At 35.7% G+C, this 18,238-nt stretch overlaps 1 protein-coding gene across 1 annotated transcript in view; it reads left to right on the forward strand.

Annotated features, from left to right (window-relative positions):
* The window catches only part of FBXL13 (F-box and leucine rich repeat protein 13), a 242,872-nt gene that overhangs the window by 61,790 nt on the left and 162,844 nt on the right, over positions 1–18,238 (forward strand). The window contains exons 8-9 of the mRNA XM_063101040.1: positions 12,668–12,763; positions 16,153–16,285. Coding sequence (XP_062957110.1) covers positions 12,668–12,763; positions 16,153–16,285 — 229 coding nt within the window. The remainder of the gene's footprint in view (positions 1–12,667; positions 12,764–16,152; positions 16,286–18,238) is intronic.

An 18,238-nucleotide genomic window follows, 5' to 3' on the forward strand; every position in this document is an offset into this window, starting at 1 on the left:
CTGTTAGGCAGCTTGGACATAAGTGTTTTTAAATGTCAGAGCAATCTTCTTGGGTCTGCTGCACCAGTGACTATCTCCCCACTAGTGTTTAGTATTGGTTTAGTCATGGTGTGTATTGGTAGACTCATTCCTGCACATTATTGCTCACATCAGCTTTATGCCCATTATACAAATCAGAAAACTGAAAATCAGAGGGGTTAAATTTCATGTTGTAGGTTACACAGTGTCTCAGTCATCTTGGATTGCTGTAACAAAATACCGAAGACTGGGAGGCTTAACCAATAGACATTTTTCTCACAGTTCTGGAGGCTAAGTTTAAAATCAAGGTGCTAGAAGATTAGGTTCCTGATGAGGTCCCTCTTCCTGGCTTGCAAATGGCCACCTTCTCACTGTGTGCTCACATGACACACAGAGGAAACTCTGAGGTCTCTTCTTCTTCTTATAAGGGCACTAATCCCATCATGGGGGTCCCAGCCTCATGATATCATCTAAAGCTAATTACCTCCCAAAGGTCCCACCTGCTAATACCATCCATAGGGATCTGGGGATGAACAACACCATTCAGTCTATAACACACATACCCAGAACTGGGATTTATACTCTAGTTTTCTACATTTAGGATTTGTTTCCCTACACAATTCCAACAGAAACATTACTCCATTCTAGAATGATAGATTGTTCCTGCCTGATTGCAATCCTGCCTAGACTAGAATGCATTTATTTATTTATAGTACTCTTCTCAGCATAAAATTTAACTATCACCACACAAACTCTATTTTGAACATTTTCCCAAATGCTCATAAAGATAATTATTGGGTATTTTTCAATCACAGCTTACTCAACAGTATTTAATGATGATTTCTTTCAGTTTTGCTGACAAATTCTTTTAGGATATATACGTGGCAAAATTCTGCAAACACCCATTTATTTGGAGGCAAATTTGTCCAAGACTAAACCTCAGTTGTTTAATGAAGTCATTCTTTTCATACCATATTAAAATGTAACTTTTACCAGTTTGAGGTCAAAGTATTTTGTTCCTTGTCTAAACTAACCATGCCTTTTTTGCAGAACATCTAATGTCAAAAAATATAACAACACCTTCACTTCCAAACACTTAGAGGGCAATTTAACTGCATCCCATTAGAAATGAAACTGCAAACATAAAACACTCAGCAATTAAACAATCTTAACCCATAGCTAAATTGAACATTCTATTTAGGCTTAATCTTTTAAAATTTTAAATATTGATATAACACCTGGACTGTTCTTAGCAATTATCTTGTTCTGCATACCCAAAATAGGACATTCTGTAAAAGTTATTCTTGTTTTTAATGCAGTATTTCTAATGAATAAAATGGTAAATGGTAGTTATTCTAAAAATGTAACTAATGTGAGCTTCTTCTCATGAACATGGCATCTTAAGGAAAAACTAATAAATTCTCTATTTTTCCACTCTGTGTTTGTCTTTTATTTCTCCCTAATTTAGGCTTATTCTCAAAGAAGACATACTCTCTCTAGAAGACAATATTCTAAAGAATATTCCAATATTGTCTTAGTTTGTTTGGGCTGCTATAACAGAATACTGTAGACTGGGTGGCTTATAAGCCACAGAAATTCATTTCTCATACTTCTGGGTGCTGGAAGTCCAAGATCAAGGTGCCAGCAGATTTGGTGTCTGGTTAGGGCCCATTTCCTGGTTCACAGTCATATTCTCTCTGTGTCCACACATGGCAGAAGGGACAGGGGGCTCTCTGGGGTCTCTTTTATGAGGGCATTAACCCCATTTATGAGGGCTCTGCTCTCATGACCTAATTCCTTCCCAAAGGCATCGCCTCCAAATACTTTCACATTGGGGATTAAGTTTCAACATATGAATTTGGGGGAGGGGACATAAACATTCCATCTATAGCACCTAGGATTCCTAAATACCATTAAAAGTCAAAATATTGTTTTGAAAGTGAGCAGATATGATGTTGATGGGGGGAGGGGAAGCAGGAAGGGGAAAGTGAGGGGGAAGGAGGAATTGGCAAAGGGACATGAAAATCAACTACATTGTATATTGATAAGGTAAAATAAAATAAAAAATATACATTTTTTTGAATATACATTCCATATGGGTCTGACCCAAGATCGTTACAGCCCAGCATTCAAACATTGGATCCCAGGGACATAAAGACCAATATTTCCAGCAGTGTTCCTTAAAATGTTAAAAAATGTTTTGTAGTAAAAGAAAATGAAAATTGGCTAAAAAAGTTTGGGAAATTCTGACAGATTGTTTCTGCTTGACTGCAATCCTGCCTAGGATAGAATACATCTATTTATTTATAACACACCTCTCAGCATAAAATTTAATCCTCACCACACATACTCTATTTTGAATATTTTCCCCAATACTCATAAAGATAATTATTGGATATTTTCAAGTCATGACCTATTTGACAGTACCTAATGATGATATCATTCAGTTTTTCAGACAAAAAAAGTTAAAAACTTATGATGAAACATCCAGAAAAGGACAGAAATTAGTAATAAGCACATACACATTAATCAGATTTAACAAATGTTACCCTATTAGAAATTATATTTAAGAACTTTTTCTTTTGGACCTTCTTTTATTCTCAGAAGGACAGTGACTTTAAGCATTTACTATGGACCTACCTTTTTTTTTTTTTTTTTTTTTCTGTAAATTATTCCCTCAGCTTTAAAGATACTGCATTACCCGTCCTCCTGTCCTGGTTCTTCCCTGATTCTCCACTCCTGGTTCTCTGAATTGTGTTTCTGTATTAGTCTGGGTTCTCTAGAAAAACAAAACCAGTGATATGTATACACACACACACACACGCACACGCACACACACACACACGTAGTCAGGCATGGATTAATGATGGGAATACATTCTGAGAAATGTGTCATTGGGTGATTTTGTCTTTGTGCGAACATCACAGAGTGTACTTACACAAACCTAGATGGTATAGCCGACTACACACCTAAGCTATATGGTATAGCCTATGGCTCCCATGTGAGTAATGTGTTGTGCTAGGACACAGTGACTACAATGTCAAGAGGCAATAGGAATTTTTCAGTTCCATTATAATCTGATGAGACCATTGTTGTATATGCAGTTTCTCATTGACTGAAACTTTATTATGTGGCACATGACTATATATATTCTTTATAGTAAATATATATATGTGTGTGTGTATATATATATATATTTCTCTCTGTATATGTTTCTCTGAATATCTCCAATATCTTTGTTTCCCTCCCTCTTTTCCCCTTATGATAGCCTGTGAGTCTTCCTTATATATTTATTATTAGGAATATATGAGGGTGCTTCAAAATGTTTGTGAGAAAATGAAGGTAAAAGATAATACAAATCTTTCCATGAGCTTTTTGAAGTACCTTCATGTGTGTGTGTGTGTGTGTGTGTGTGTTTACTGTAAGGAATTGGCTCATGGAATTATGAAGGCTAAGAAATCCAAGATATGTAATCAGCAAGTTGGAGACAGAGTCAATGGTTTAGTTCCAGTCTGAGTCCAAAGGCAAGAGAAGGCTCATGTCCCAGCTTGAAGGCAATCAGACACAGAGCTCTGTCCCCTATGCCAGACCAGTCTCCTCACGCAGTTTGGGCCCCCACATTCCACACCAGGCCCCTCCCTGTCGCTTGCCCACCTCCCCCACTGAAGCGCGCACCTCTCACTGGGCAGACCTCCTCAGAGAACATTCTCCTTGCTCTGACACTTTCCTCTGGCCCATGACCCATAACCCTGCAGATGGCCTGCTTTGCTCAGCCCCACCTAATGGCTTTAGGAAGGGGAAGGGATCCAGGTTCTCCCACCGGCATTCTTTTGTTCCTGGGCAGAGAACCAGGCCTACCTGAAGATTGTGATATAGGCTTTGGCACCTTATATATAATGGGCCAACATGGAACTTTGAATTTTTTATGATATTCTATATTCCATAAAGAAAAAGGATCTTTTCCATTTTCCAGCTTTGAGGTATGGTCTCCTGGTTACAGAACTCACTAACAGGCCCACCTACTCAGTCACTGAAGAGAGAGAGGTAGCAGAGGGAAGCTCCCGGCCTAGCTGAGAGAAAATCAGCCTTTGCGGGAGTGTTTTTCTCATGTCTTCTTTTTTCTTATTTTACAAGCCTCATGAAAGATAGATGTCTTGACCTGATGGGAAGCCGTTCTTCAGCTTGACTGAGCAACTTCAACATTTAGTCCTTGCAGAAGGACCTCACCAATATCCATGTGCTAATATTCTGTACACTAAGTGTCACACAGTTGTAGGGAGGTATTGCTGTTATTTGATGGTGCACACAGTCACATGATCATGTGGTGCGTAAATTGGGTCTAATTTAGAATATCTGTACTGTAACTTTTTTCCTTTTGTGCCAATACTGTCTGGATTTATTTTCATTTGGTTTCTACTGTGCTTACAGCAAGAACTCCCACATGAAATGTATTACTATGCAGACAATCTAACAAATAAGTAGGGAGTGCTGGTATTAGGAGAGAATAGATTTAGTTCTCATGAAGTTCTTTTCTTTGAGAGCTGGCTTGCCTTGGAGAGCAGAGAGTTATAAAATCTTAGAATCACAGATCTTTGTGCTAGAAGGGACTTAGAGCTCATGTCTTCCAACAGGCTCCTCCACCCCAAGTCAGAGTCCCCTCTCGAACACACCCAGTGCCCTGGCATAGTCAATGGACAGAAACCCTTCCTCCATTTCAGCTCTTCCTTCATCCTCCTTGCTGTTGTGTGGAACACATGTGCTGTGTTCCACACAACCAATCTAACATCCACCCAATACCAATCTAACACCATAGATAGGGTGTTAGAGAATAGATTTAGTTCTCACCATGAAGATTGTAAATTCTTTGTTTGAGGGGAAGCTTGTTTGTTTCAAAGAGCAGAGAATTACAAAATCTTAAAATCACAGAGCCTTTGTGCTAGAAGGGACTAGAGGTCTTTCCTTATGTAAAGCTGAAATCTGTGTGCTGTTGATTTCCTCCCAGTGACCCTAGTTCAGTCATTTAAGGTAAAAATGAGAATATCTGATGTGCTCTTGGTGCTTCAGTGTGTTGCCAACAGTTCATCATGTCCCTATTCCAAGATGCATCCCTGGTCTCTTCCAAGAGTTTCACCCTTCTCCACGTGAGTCAAAAGGCGTGGGGAGTGAGCAGGAGGCTTGAAAAGTCTCAGACTCTCGGAGGACTTTTCTTGCAGCTGCCTCTGTATCCCTAACTGGGACCACATACCACCAGGTCCCACAACAACTCCTGCAGGGAAGAGCGGGCTTCCTTGAACTTGTGGATTCTTTTTTTCTTGTTCTCCCCTACCAGAGGTGCAGGCGTTCTTCTCTCATCTTCTGTTCTCGTTGCTGCATCCCTCTGTTTCCCTCATGATACGGGCTTTCATTCCCTTTTCTCCCCTTCATTATTTGTTCGTGGACCTCTAGATGCTTTTCATTCTCCTGAAGGTCCAAAGTCCACTGGCACATAGTAGGTGCTGATATAGATTGAATAAACTTTTGAGTAGCCCTGTATTTCATAACTCATACAGACTTTCAGTGGTATACAGTTTTCTTGAAATTTCCCCTTTTTCTTCTGTGCCACATCTTGTCAGTTGTGGGGGTGGTTAGCATGTCTTGCACAGAATAACCACGTGGTGATTATCTGTGGAATTGAATTAGGAATCCACACTCCCCTGCCCTGATGTTCTTCTCAAGTTGCCATGTTGGCAATAGCCCACGTTCCATGTGGAATTATTTTTTAGATTTTCTGAATGTCATTGCATATGAATGTTTTAAAATTCTGAATATATACTATACAACAATGTCACCATTACCTAGCAGATAGGTTTATGATAATCACATTTAAACTCTTTACAACAGTTTATTCCACATTGAAATGTAGAACACTTGCCTTTTAAATATTTCTGGGCAATATTCTATGGAATTAATGAGGTATGAGTGTTGTAAAGTAGGTACTTAACAAGTAGGTGTTAGGTGAACTAGTGAATAAATTAGTAACTCCCCACATGTAGGAAAAGGCATTATATTCTAACAGCCCCTGTCTTCTCTATGGTATAGACAAGAATGCACGTATACCTTACAGATAAAAATCTGTTTCCATTTGTGCAAGAATTTAACAACAAGACAATGGTAGGATCCATTTAGATAAGGATTTTTTGTTGCTGTTGTTTTTATAATTAATATCCTGTTAGAATTAATAGCTGAGAATAACTTAATCATACAATATGGAAAAAATAAGCCCTTTAAACTTAACATTAAAAAAATCACACAATGGCAATATAATTGGTAGTCTAGTTTTAACTATCTGGCTATGAATCACAAAAGTAATTGAAATTTTAGGTATGGAAGAAGACTTTAGAGATTATCTCATCAAAGACCCTCATTTTGCAGATGAGAAGTTAGGTAATTGTGGTGAGTTGAATAGTATTCCCCCCCACCCCCCCCATTCATGTCCACCCAGAGCTTCAGAATGTGACTGTATTTGGAAATAGGAGTTTTGCAGAAGTACTTAGTTAAGATGAGATCATAGTGGATTAGAATGTGCCCTAAATCCAATGACTGGTGTCTTTATAAGAGAAAGCAGAGTGACAGACACAAAGATGCACACAGGAGGGAGGAAGTCCACGTGATGACAGAGGCAAAAACTAGAGTGATGTAGCTACAAGCCAAGGAATGCCAAGGATTGCCAGCAGCCACTGGCAGCTAGGAAGAGGCAAGGAAGGATCCTCCCCCAAGGCCTTCAGAAGGGGCACTGCCCTCCCAGCACCTCTATTTCAGACTTCTAGTTTCAAGAACTGAGAGAATAAATTTCTGTTTGTTTAAGCCACCAAGTTTATGGTAATTTGTTATGGCAGCCCCAGGAAACTAGTATAGTAACCTTCCAAGAAGTGCAGGTGACTTTGGAATAAAGGCCACGTCTACCATGAGCAGCTGTGCTCTTAGTTCTTCTGTCCACTGCCTATGTGTTGAGGGGACTTGGAGGCACTCTCTTTGGGGACTTTGTGTCTCAACTACTTGCATTCCAGTTTGCTGCCCTGAGGTTTTTGCTTCCTGTCTCACTCATTCTCTAAGTTGTTCTCGTGCAACTCTTAAATAAATCATTTGTTCTATCTCCTGCACACTCAGAAATTTGGCCCTCCAGTTTTACTGCTTTTTCTGTGCTGTCACTTCACTTTTCTAGGTTGCTTTTACCTAAAAATACAGTACAGGTACACAACTACAAATACAGTTTCCAGGCCATGTTATCCACTGTAATAGCTCTCCAAGGCTTTTTTTTTTTTTTTTTTTTTTTTACCATTTCAATGACTGACTTAATTGGTGGCACATTTCTTTCCCTCTGCAGTACATATAGACAAAAAGTAAAGCTTTTGCTTTCCTTACAATGTCCTTTTGATGCACAAAAATTTTTCATTTTGATGTAATCTAATTTTTTCCCTTTGCTTTTGGTGTCATATCTAAGAAATCTTTGCTAAACCCAAGGTCATGAAGATTTATGCCTACACTTTCTTCTAAGAGTTTTATGGTTTTAGCTCTTATATTTAGATCACTGATCCATTTAAGTTAATTTTTTCATTTGGTGTGAGATAGGGGGTCTAAATTAATTCTTTTACTTTTGGATATTCAGTTGGCCCAACACTATTTGTTGAAGAGACTGTTCTTTCCCCCATTGAATAGTTTTTGCACCCTGTTGAAAATCAGTTGGCCATACATGTATAGGTTTATTTCTGGACTCTAAATTCTACTTCATTGTTCTATATGTCTATCATGTACCTTAAAGTTTTGATTACTGTAGCTTTGTACTAAGTTTTGAAGTTGGGAAATGTGAGCCCTCTGACTTGGTTCTTTTTCAAAATTGTTTTGACTATTTGGGACTCCTTGCAATTCCATATGAATTTGAGGGTTAGCCTTTCTATTTCTGCAAAAAGAGCCACTGAAATTTCGATAGGGATTGCATTGAATCTATAGAACACACTTTGGGAAGTAGTGACATCTTTGCATTCTTATTGTTATATTATCTATTCCTTGGATATTTGATAGAATATGTTGACCTAAAAAGAAACTGAGACCAAATACATATAGCAAGAATTTACTGAGCCAATATGATGATTGCAACTGGGGAGACACACAAATCAATAGCCCTGAAAATGTGTTCTGAAGAGGGCCAGCAGAGCTGAACATTTTAAAATCACAAGAAGGGAGGAGGGTCAAAGGAGAGAGAGAAAGACAGCCCCCCCATTACTTCATCAGGCTTTCTATTGGTTGTACATGACATATAGATTTGGAATTGTTACTACATTACATCCTACATGCAGGGATCTAGGATAAGGGTAATAGGAAGTATTCTAGGTTATTTTATGGCTTTCTAGCACCATTACGACTGCTACTAAGAAAAATGGTCTTATGTTAACATTTTCTAGGACAGGTAGATGTGATTACTGACTTATCTCAGATCTCCCAAGGCAGTGTAATGTAGCTAAACTAGTCAGAGTAGATTCTTTCACTTATCAAATAGTCTTGTAAAACTCTCTGGACCTGAGTTTGTTTGGTATTTGTTTATGGGCAGATTTAAAATTCTGATTTGATTCCTTGTATTGTTATTATTATTATGTCCTTCAATTCATAAACATGAGATGTCTTTCCATTCATTCAGGTCTTTAATTTCTTTTGGCAATGTTTTGTAGTATTTAACCTCCTTAAATTTATTTCTAGGTATTTTATTCAAAGTGAGGTTATTGGAATAAAATATTTCAGGCATGCCAAAAATATAATATAATGAACATCTGGGTACTCACCACCCAGTTAAGAAATAAAGCATAATAAATAAAATTAAAGCCTCCTTGATTGCATTCTCTTTCCTCTCTAAGAAGTAACTGCTCTCTCAAATTTAGTATTTACCATTCCCTTAGATAGTATGGTAGACAGAACCTTAATGGTCCAAAGATGTCCATGTCATAATCCTCAGAATCTGTGAATATGTTACTCTACATTACAAAAAAGTCTTTTCAGATGTGATTAAGTTAAGGACCTTGAGATGTGGAAATTATCCTGGATTACGTAGGTTGACCCAATGAGGCAGAACTCCTTGTAATACACCTCTCTGAGGACCAGAAAAGCCCTAATATCTCCAGCTTTTATGACCTAAAGATGTCTCCAAAGTTCTAGGGTTGACTTCTCCTTGAAATGTCAATTACTAGGGATCTTCTGGGCACCTTGGGAACTTACTGGTCCAGGCTGTAATCATTTGACCTTCTTGGAGAGAAGAGATATTTTGTTATTTTGTATCAGGGCAATTAACTAGACACATGGCTGCAGATCTAATCTTGATGGTTTGTGGAAAGTAAAATGTTTCTAGGAATAAGTGAACGCTAAACATTCTCTGTCTTTATATTATATAGATTTCCATGTCCCTAGAGTCATAGGGCTCTTTAGAGGAGTACTGAGAAAAGAAAGATTTCCTCACATTGATGTATTAACTATTAAGATAGTTTTGATATTATCTTTCATCATGATTGTGGATTTGCCGATTTCTCCTTATAACTTTGTGGCTATGTTATTAGATGCTTACATATTTAGGATTGTTATATATCTCTTGTGAATTGTTTGAATTGTTTCCTTTAATTATTATGTAGTTACCCTCTTTATCAGATAAGCTTTAAAAATCCACCTAAAATACAAAACTAAACAAAATGAACACAAATGAATGAAAAGCTGATAACTATCATTTTACTCTCATTTCTTTGAGTTTGACTTTTTTAGATTTCAAATATAAGTGAGATCATGCGGCATTTATCTTTTTGTGCTTGGCAGAGTAGATTTTAAAAGTTTTCTCCACAAAAAATGGTATGTCAGGTGATGGATTTGTTAATTAGCCTGATGTAATTATTCCACATTGTAAACATACAAAATGTGATGTCGTACCCCATAAATATATACAATTATTATTTGTCATTTAAAAATAAAACTAAAAAAGAAAGCTGATAGTTATGTTAATATCAGGAGAAAACATTAAAGCAAAAAGCATTATTAAGGATAATTTTGTCTTCTGATCAGTGAAATTTGTTTAATTTATTGTGACTGTTGACATACTTGGATTTGTTTTTCTCATTTAACTATATACTATTTATTCTCCTTTTATATGCTTCTTTTTCCTCCTTATCTGCCTTTACTTATTGAGTATTTTTATTTTTATTTCTCACTCAAATTTTAATTTTTAATCGTTTTTGGCTCTTTTGGCAGTTGGCTAGTGCAGAGATCGAATGCTGGATCTATTTATTGAATTTTTAAATCTACCCTCTTTTTCCTATTTTCATGTTTTAGAAGATATACATTCTGTTTCTACTATTTCACTGGTCACTCAAATATTTTTAACATGTGAATTTGTTAATAAAACCTAAAGTAAGGTTAACCTTTTTAGGTAAAACCTAACGTAAACTTACCTAAAGTAAGTTAATATCTGTATTTTCTTCCTGAATTATAACTGGAATTTAGAACATTTTAACTCTGATTATTCTCTTAAGTCTTAGAGTATTATTATTATCTACTGTTTTTGTTCCACCTTCTTTTTGTATCCCCCACATTAGTCATCATCATTATACTCTTTTGTTATAAAGTTAGTAGCTTTCCCTGCATAATTATTAGATTCTGTGCCAATCATTATTATTTACATGTCACTCCTTTCTTCTGATTTCAGTGTTCTTTAGAAGATCCTTTGTGAAGAATCTGTTGGAAGCAAACTCAATCTTTGTCTTAAAGTGTCTTTACTTAATACTCATTCTTGAGTTGTAATTTACTTGTATATAGTATCTGACATTGATAGTTATTTTCTGCTGACTTCTGCTTTATGTTGTTGCTGTCTAAATGACTTTTTTTTGGTAGGTAATCTGTCTCTGGTTGAATTTAAGATTTTCCTTTGCTTCTGGCCTTTTGCAGTTTTACTGTAATGCTGTTGGTATTTTCATTTTCCTGCTTGGAATGTCTCATGCTTCTTGAATCTGAGAATTGTTGCCGTTCATCAGTTCTGGAACATTTTAATCTGTGGTATTTTTGAATTTCGCTTTGATTCTATTCTCTCCATTCCCTATTGGAAAGTCTATAGAGATGTATGTTGGACCTTTTCATGTTATGTAATGTGTCTCTTAACTTTATATTTTTCATCTCTTTATCTTCTCTACACCTTGTCCTCTGTAATTTCTTCAGATACATATTCCAGTTTGCTGATTCTCTTTTCAGCTGTTTCATCTGCTATTTAACTCATCTATTAAACTTTTAATTTCAATAATTATATTTTTAATTCCCATGAATTTGTTTTGGTCCTTTCACAAATCTACACAGTCCTCTTTTGACAACATCTTTCTCAAGAGTTTTATTTTTATTTTTGTTTCTCATTGCTTTAAAGTTTTTATAATCATTATCTGACAATTTTATTAATAAAGTTATTGTTTTTATTTTTGCTGATTCTTATTGGATTTATTTTTCTTACATGTTTTTCAGTTTTTGATTGGGAGCCCATTTTGTTGAGGCTTAATCTTTGGGAATCCTGTAAGGCCTGCCTTGAGCATGTGTCTTTTTAGAGAGAAAGGTATTTATTTCTGCCAGATGTCTCAGAGTTATTACCATCTTAGAATCTCTTTGCATATTAATATATCAAATCCAGTCACAAAAGTAATAAATTTAAATTGGATTCCACAAATAATTAAAATTAAAATTCTAACACACATGAGAGCTGGTCTTTGGTTACAGATTCTTTGGGAGTTTTTTTTGTTTTGTTTTGTTTTTTCATCTCAAGCTAGTACCTTAGTTTTTCTTTTGCCAATAGGTAATTTTTTTCCTGGCTCTCTCTTTTATAATCCTAGATCTCTTCTCTCTCTCTCTGTCTTTCTCTGACCTAGTTACAACTACCAGCTTTGTACAAGCCTGGTGACTTTCTTCTGTCCCTGCATGTACAGTAAAATCTGAACCTGTTATGAAAAGCAGCAACTATCCTTACTGCTCCTGCATCCCAAGCAACTATAGCATGAACACCTTATTACCAGTCTGAGATTACAAGGATTGGGGCCCTGGAGATTTCCTTTACTTTCTTGAAAACTGAGTTATGTTTTTTAAAAAGTGTTTGTTTTAGCATTTACTGATATTTGTATCAAAAGGGTTTCCTGATTTTCTAGTCTACCATTTTTCCAGAAATAGAAGCCAAGGTGGGCTTAATGATCTTTCCCAAGAATCCCATAATTCTAGAAAGAAATCCAGTTCAGTTCAGCAAACAATTATTGAACACCTTCTATATATCAGCTACTATTTAGGGAAGTCACTAGTTTTCTAGCAGAGTTCCATCTTCATTCAGAAAATAAAACAAATGTACTTATTTTTCTCCATTCTTCTGCAACGATCAATTAAAAGGATCACATTACAAGAAAGTCATCAGCAGATAAGTTCAAATTAGATAAAATTCATATTTCCAGATAAAATTATAGCTTTTAAACTCCTGCTATGACAATATGTATGAATTACGTTACCATTACTAACACACACACACACACACACACACACACACACACACACACACACACACAGAAGAGTTACATCAAAGTTTTCATAGTTTTCAAAATTGTGTATTTCTTTTCCTTGTGTTTAGGTTTTCTCCTACCTCACTTTAAGAGATGTGATAGTATGTAGTCAAGTTAGTCATGCCTGGATGTCGATGACACAAATAAGCTTATTGTGGAATGCTGTAAGTAGATGCTAACTGAACTATGTCTTTATTCTAGTTCTTAAAAAATAATGGACTTCTGTAGAGCCAACTGTAGTAGGGACCACCTTCTTCCTTGCTACCCTGTCTGTAACCACTAGCAACAAGTACATTTGTTTTTCTTTTGTCCAGGCACAATCCTGGAGGGAGAAATAAAGGTAATAATGCTATTTCAAGTCTATTATTAGTATTTAAAATTTAAATGGTAGCTATAAGTGGAATATTATTTTTGGATTGAAACAAAGCCCCATTGTCTTGAGTAGTTTGTACCCTATCCTGGTTTCATTATTAATGTGTGCCTGTTTCCTTTTCATGGGCACAGGCTATGTGTTAAGTCCTTGACTGTGGGAAAGACAGTTCAGAGTATGTGGTTTTTAATGGCCTTTTCATAATGCATAATTAGGAGGGGGTAGTTCTCCAAATATAAAGGATGACCTTAGTTTACCTGGCTGATGGTATATAAAATTGATGAGAGCAGGGCTTTACATGAGCTCTGAGTAGCCAGGGCTGATTGATAAAAATAACATTGATATCATAATATTGATAATATTTTCAGCTAAAAGTCAAGTTTGTGTACATCCTATTTCTCATTGCATTCTGAACAAAGCTATTCTTCGGGCTAAAAGGTTTGGTATAATTGTGCCACACTTGAACATTCACAAATATAAGGGGTCTTCAAAAAATTCATAGAAGGATTCCTATTATTTTAATTCCATTTTTCCAAAGACTTTTTGAAGTACCCTCATAAAGGCAGAAATAAGATGCAGGGCAGCATACAATTGTGGAAAGGAATTTACTGAGAACAAACCTAATTTCCTATCATGGCTCTGTTGTTCACTGCCATATGCTCATATTTGCTACGTCTTTACCCAGTAAGGTCTCCAAGCAGAAGTGCTGGCTTTTTTTTAACTCCTGCCAGGCTTCTGCAGGATCTGTCCTGATCGTACTATTGTACATATTCTTTCTCCTCCAGACCATTTAGATTCCTTTTTTTTTTTACTTCTTTATGGGTTTTCCAGAGGAAAAAGTAACATTCCCAAACATCTATCAAATAAATAAAAGATTTATTACTTTAAACCAGTGGTTCTCAAAGCATGGTTTGGGACCAGCAGCATCAGCACTCCGGGAACTTGTTGGAAATGCAAACTGTCAGGCTTCACACCAGACCTGCTGAGTCAGAAGCTTTGCGGGTAGCAAATTAGTAACCTGTTTTTAACAATCTGTACAGATGATTCTGATGCAGGCTAAAGTCTGAGAATCACTGCCTTAAACTAAAAATATACTTAAGGCAGGATTACCTAATTTGTTAGCTAAGATGGGTTCAGTTAGATGGAATCAATTCTTTTCTTGCTGTTAGTGTAGCGAATGAGAGTAGGATAATAGGATGGTGCTCTGATGGGATGGAAAGATATTTAATTGACTTACGGAGCTAGAGTCCCTGGCACCTTGTCAGCTCCTCTTAGTTTCTTTGAGCGAGTTTTAGTTTCTGCAGAATGGCTCCAGTCCACCTATTCACAGGTCAGTGAACACGTGATATCATCAGTCCTCCAATCATTACCGATAAGGAGGGGTTGGTGAAGTCAGCTGTTGACTGGACTTCATACAGCAGAGACAATGTTGCCACCGAACGTTGATTGATGGCGTAAATGACCATAGCTGCTGAGATTAAAGCATCACCCAAGACACCGATAATAAAAGTCACTGGGGGACAGTATATGTTTGCTTTTTATTGTTGGCTGAGTCCTCTCCCCAATGTCTATGTGGAATGAGAAACACAACCATGTTTCAAGTTACAAAAATAGTATAAAAGTAGTATTAGGGCAACCATAGTACAGAAATGTCAGCTTAGGAGTCCAAACTAGAAAATGCCAGAGTGTATGTGTGTCTGCACACATGCAAAGGCATTAGGAACATCCAACAGGCTTTGTTTATGTGTTGTGTATTTTAGTCCTATTCCAAACTTGATTTTTAAAATTTCTTTACTCTATATTTTGTGCTGCTTTGTTATGTTTTTTGAACTAATAACAGTAGCTAATGTTTTTGAGTGCTGCCTGTTCGCCAGATGCTGAACTAAGCACTGCACTTGCATTTTCTCTATTTATCCCTGCGTCCTCCTGTGTTAGGCACTGTTACTTTTCCCATTTTACAGATGAAAAAACTAAGGCTTAGTTAAGTAAATGCCCGGGTTGTTAAGTGGCTGGGATGGAATTCAGACTCTGATCCGCCTAACTACACAGTGTATGCTCTTAGTTACTAAATCTTTATAAGTGAATGCCAGGTCTGTTATTTGCTTTTCCCCTAACTGGCAGCATAGAAGTTCTGCTCTCCAGGTTCTTTTAAAATAACATAATCTTGAACTCTGAGACCAGCTCTCATAAAAAGCTTGGCATTGAGGAGAAATATTCGTGAAAGATTCGAGTTAATTAACTCCTCTAGATGTTGTGCATTTCGTCCCTGAATTGAATCAGCCAATCAGACAGCAGCATATTTGGTCTGTTTTGCTTTAGTTTTCCTCTTTTGGAGTTGTGTGGGGGTTTGTTTTGTTTTTGTTTTTGCCATGAATTCAGCTTCTGTCCGGTGTTGTGTTGTATGGAAGTCCCTCAATTTACTTAAGCAGTCTCCTCCTGAACTACTGAAGGGTATTTGGGTTCTTTCCTATCTTTCCTATTAAAATCCTGTAGTGAATATCATATTTCTCTCTCTCTTTTTTTTGGACACATCTATGATTATATCTGCAAGATAAATTCCTAGAAGTAGAATTGTTACAGTAAAGTTTGGATTAATTTCTGGTCACAAAAGTGTATGAAGTTATGGTATGAAGTTTTGCTCCAAAATTTTCTTAGCTCTCTATACTTTTTGATATCTGATATCTCACAAGAGAGACTGCACATTATCTCATATGTTAAGAAGCCATTTTGCATTTACATTTTTTGTCTTAAGTGTGCTATATTTTTTATCAGCCGACTTAAATCATTTTTGGAAACAACGGATGGCCGGTTAGCTCACTGGCTGAGTGTGGTGCTGACATTTTTGGAAACAAATAGAAATATGTGTATGTGTGTGTGTTCCTTATTTTATAATGAAATTTGTAAACCTACTAACTAGAACACTCTAACATGCCAGTCTTTTTTTTTTCTATTGGAAATGATGTGATAAGAGCTTATAACATATTTAAAATTTTTATATGAAACATCTTTTTATTTTTTAATGTCTTTTATTTATCCTTTTTAGACTAATTTTTCCTACTAAATAGACCACTCTAACATTTCAGTCTTTTTTTTTTCTATTTGAAAATGATGTGATAAAGAGCTTTTAAAATATTTAAAATTTTTACCTGAAACTTCTTAATATCTTTTGTTTATCCTTTTTAGATTGATTTTTCCACAGCGAAAAATGTGCTTACAGATAAATATGTAGTGTCTACTTTGCAAAGGTGGCGCCTAAATGTGCTGAGTTTGAATTTTCATGGTTGTCTTCTCCGACCAAAAACTTTGAGATCTGTCAGTAAGTATGTTTATTACAACTATCTGTCTTGCTTTCTTGTATTCTAATTAGACAAATATAAAGAAAAGTATAAAAAAAATGGAAACTTCAGCAACTGTCTTAGCTCATAAGGATGCCAATTACGACCATTTAAAAAGCTTATAATGTGGTCAACTCTTACTGGATGGTACATCCTGGGAGTTGGTCCTTTGTCCATTCTTCGTGACCACTTTTATTTTGTCTGGCATTTGTCTATCTATGTATCATCAAGTTATCTACTAAAAAAATACAACACAAGAACATATTTTCATTTAAAAAAAATCTAATGAGACAGCAAAAGTGTCTCCTTTCATCTCCCTCAAACCCATTCACTTACTCAAAGGCACCCAATGGTATCAGTTTTCCAACTGTTCTTCTAACATACATTTATATATGTCTGATTAAAAATACACAATTAAAATTTTTAACTTGAAAGGGATCATGTTCTTTTATATTTTCTTTTAAGTCTTGGAAATCTTTCCATGTACATATAGATCTTCTAAATTCTTTTTAAATACTGTTGTAAAAGTATTTTCCATATTATAGATGTACTACTATAGTTTATTGAACCTTTTCCCCATTGATGAACATTGTGTTTATTTCCAATTTTTTCCAGACTACTTTGTACTTTCATTGTGATATTTGTCTTTAACCTATGTCTCCTTTGAGATGCATTTTTTACTTACCATATATACTTCTGGAAATGAGAGAAACAATATATTTCAAAAAAGAATACATTTATACTGATTCCAGATAATGAGAAAGTGTGCTATATACATGTGTAGATATTGACTTGGATAAGTCAAGCGATATTAATGGGTAAATGAAGTTGCAGAATGATATATATATATATAATCTAATACCATTTCTATATACAGTTTTTCAAGGTGCTAAATAAAATATATACTTTACTTTTTGTTTTGAAATAATTTCAGTAATATATATATTTTAAGGACACACACACACACAGAGTAACGTAAAAAGTATGCACGGGAATGAAAACTCCAAATGTGAGGTAGCAGTTATGTAAGTAGGTGGAGAGAATTTAATGAAATGGGAAAGAGGTACACAAGGAGTTTTAACCATATCTTAAATTTTTTAATTGAAAAAAGAAATTATACAAGTGGCATAATTCTGATTGATATATTGCTGGTGCTGTAGAAAGCTATAGTTTTTTTGTATGATGTTATTGTATCTGACCACATTTTAAATGCTGTGCTTGGTTTTAACAGTTTGTCAGTTGATTATCTCGGGTTTTTCAGATAGACTATTATCATCTGGGAATATAGACAGTTTTATTTACATTCATCTCCATTTTCACCTTTTTTACCCCCATTTTATTACATTGCTTAGGACCTCCTTTGCAGTGTTGAAAAGTAGCAGGGATATGAAGCAATATCGTCTGGTTTTGACTCCTTTCTTTTTATATTTGTAATGAGAATAATGTTAATGTTGTTATATCTTTTAATTTCTGGGATACACTCTATATGGGAATATAATGCTGTTCTAACTTTTCAGCAGCCATCTCTTGTATATTCATCATCCAATCTAGTCATATCTGCCTTTGGATTTTTAGGAGCTATTAATTTCTGATCCACCAAGACCATTCCTGCTGTGTCTTCCAGGCACGTTATAAATTTTTGAAAAAAGAACTTACTTCTTAGAATTTGGCCAGCTGAACATGTGCTTAGTCTTCCATTTTGAACCAATTTCTTGCTTTGTAGTAGTAAAAAGTTAATATAATCATTATAAATCATAATGTGTTAGCCACCCAAACTCTCTCTCTGTCTCTCTATTTCTGTCTCTCCCTCTCTCTCTATATGTATGTACATATATACACATACATATACATAACATATGAAATATACATAGAAAATGTACTATTAAATAAATCTACATTTTTTGAAGAAAGAAAATAGACTACAGATGCAACAT

The sequence above is a fragment of the Cynocephalus volans genome, chromosome 6 (genome assembly GCF_027409185.1).
Source record: "Cynocephalus volans isolate mCynVol1 chromosome 6, mCynVol1.pri, whole genome shotgun sequence".
In the NCBI taxonomy this organism is placed as follows: Eukaryota; Metazoa; Chordata; class Mammalia; order Dermoptera; family Cynocephalidae; genus Cynocephalus; species Cynocephalus volans.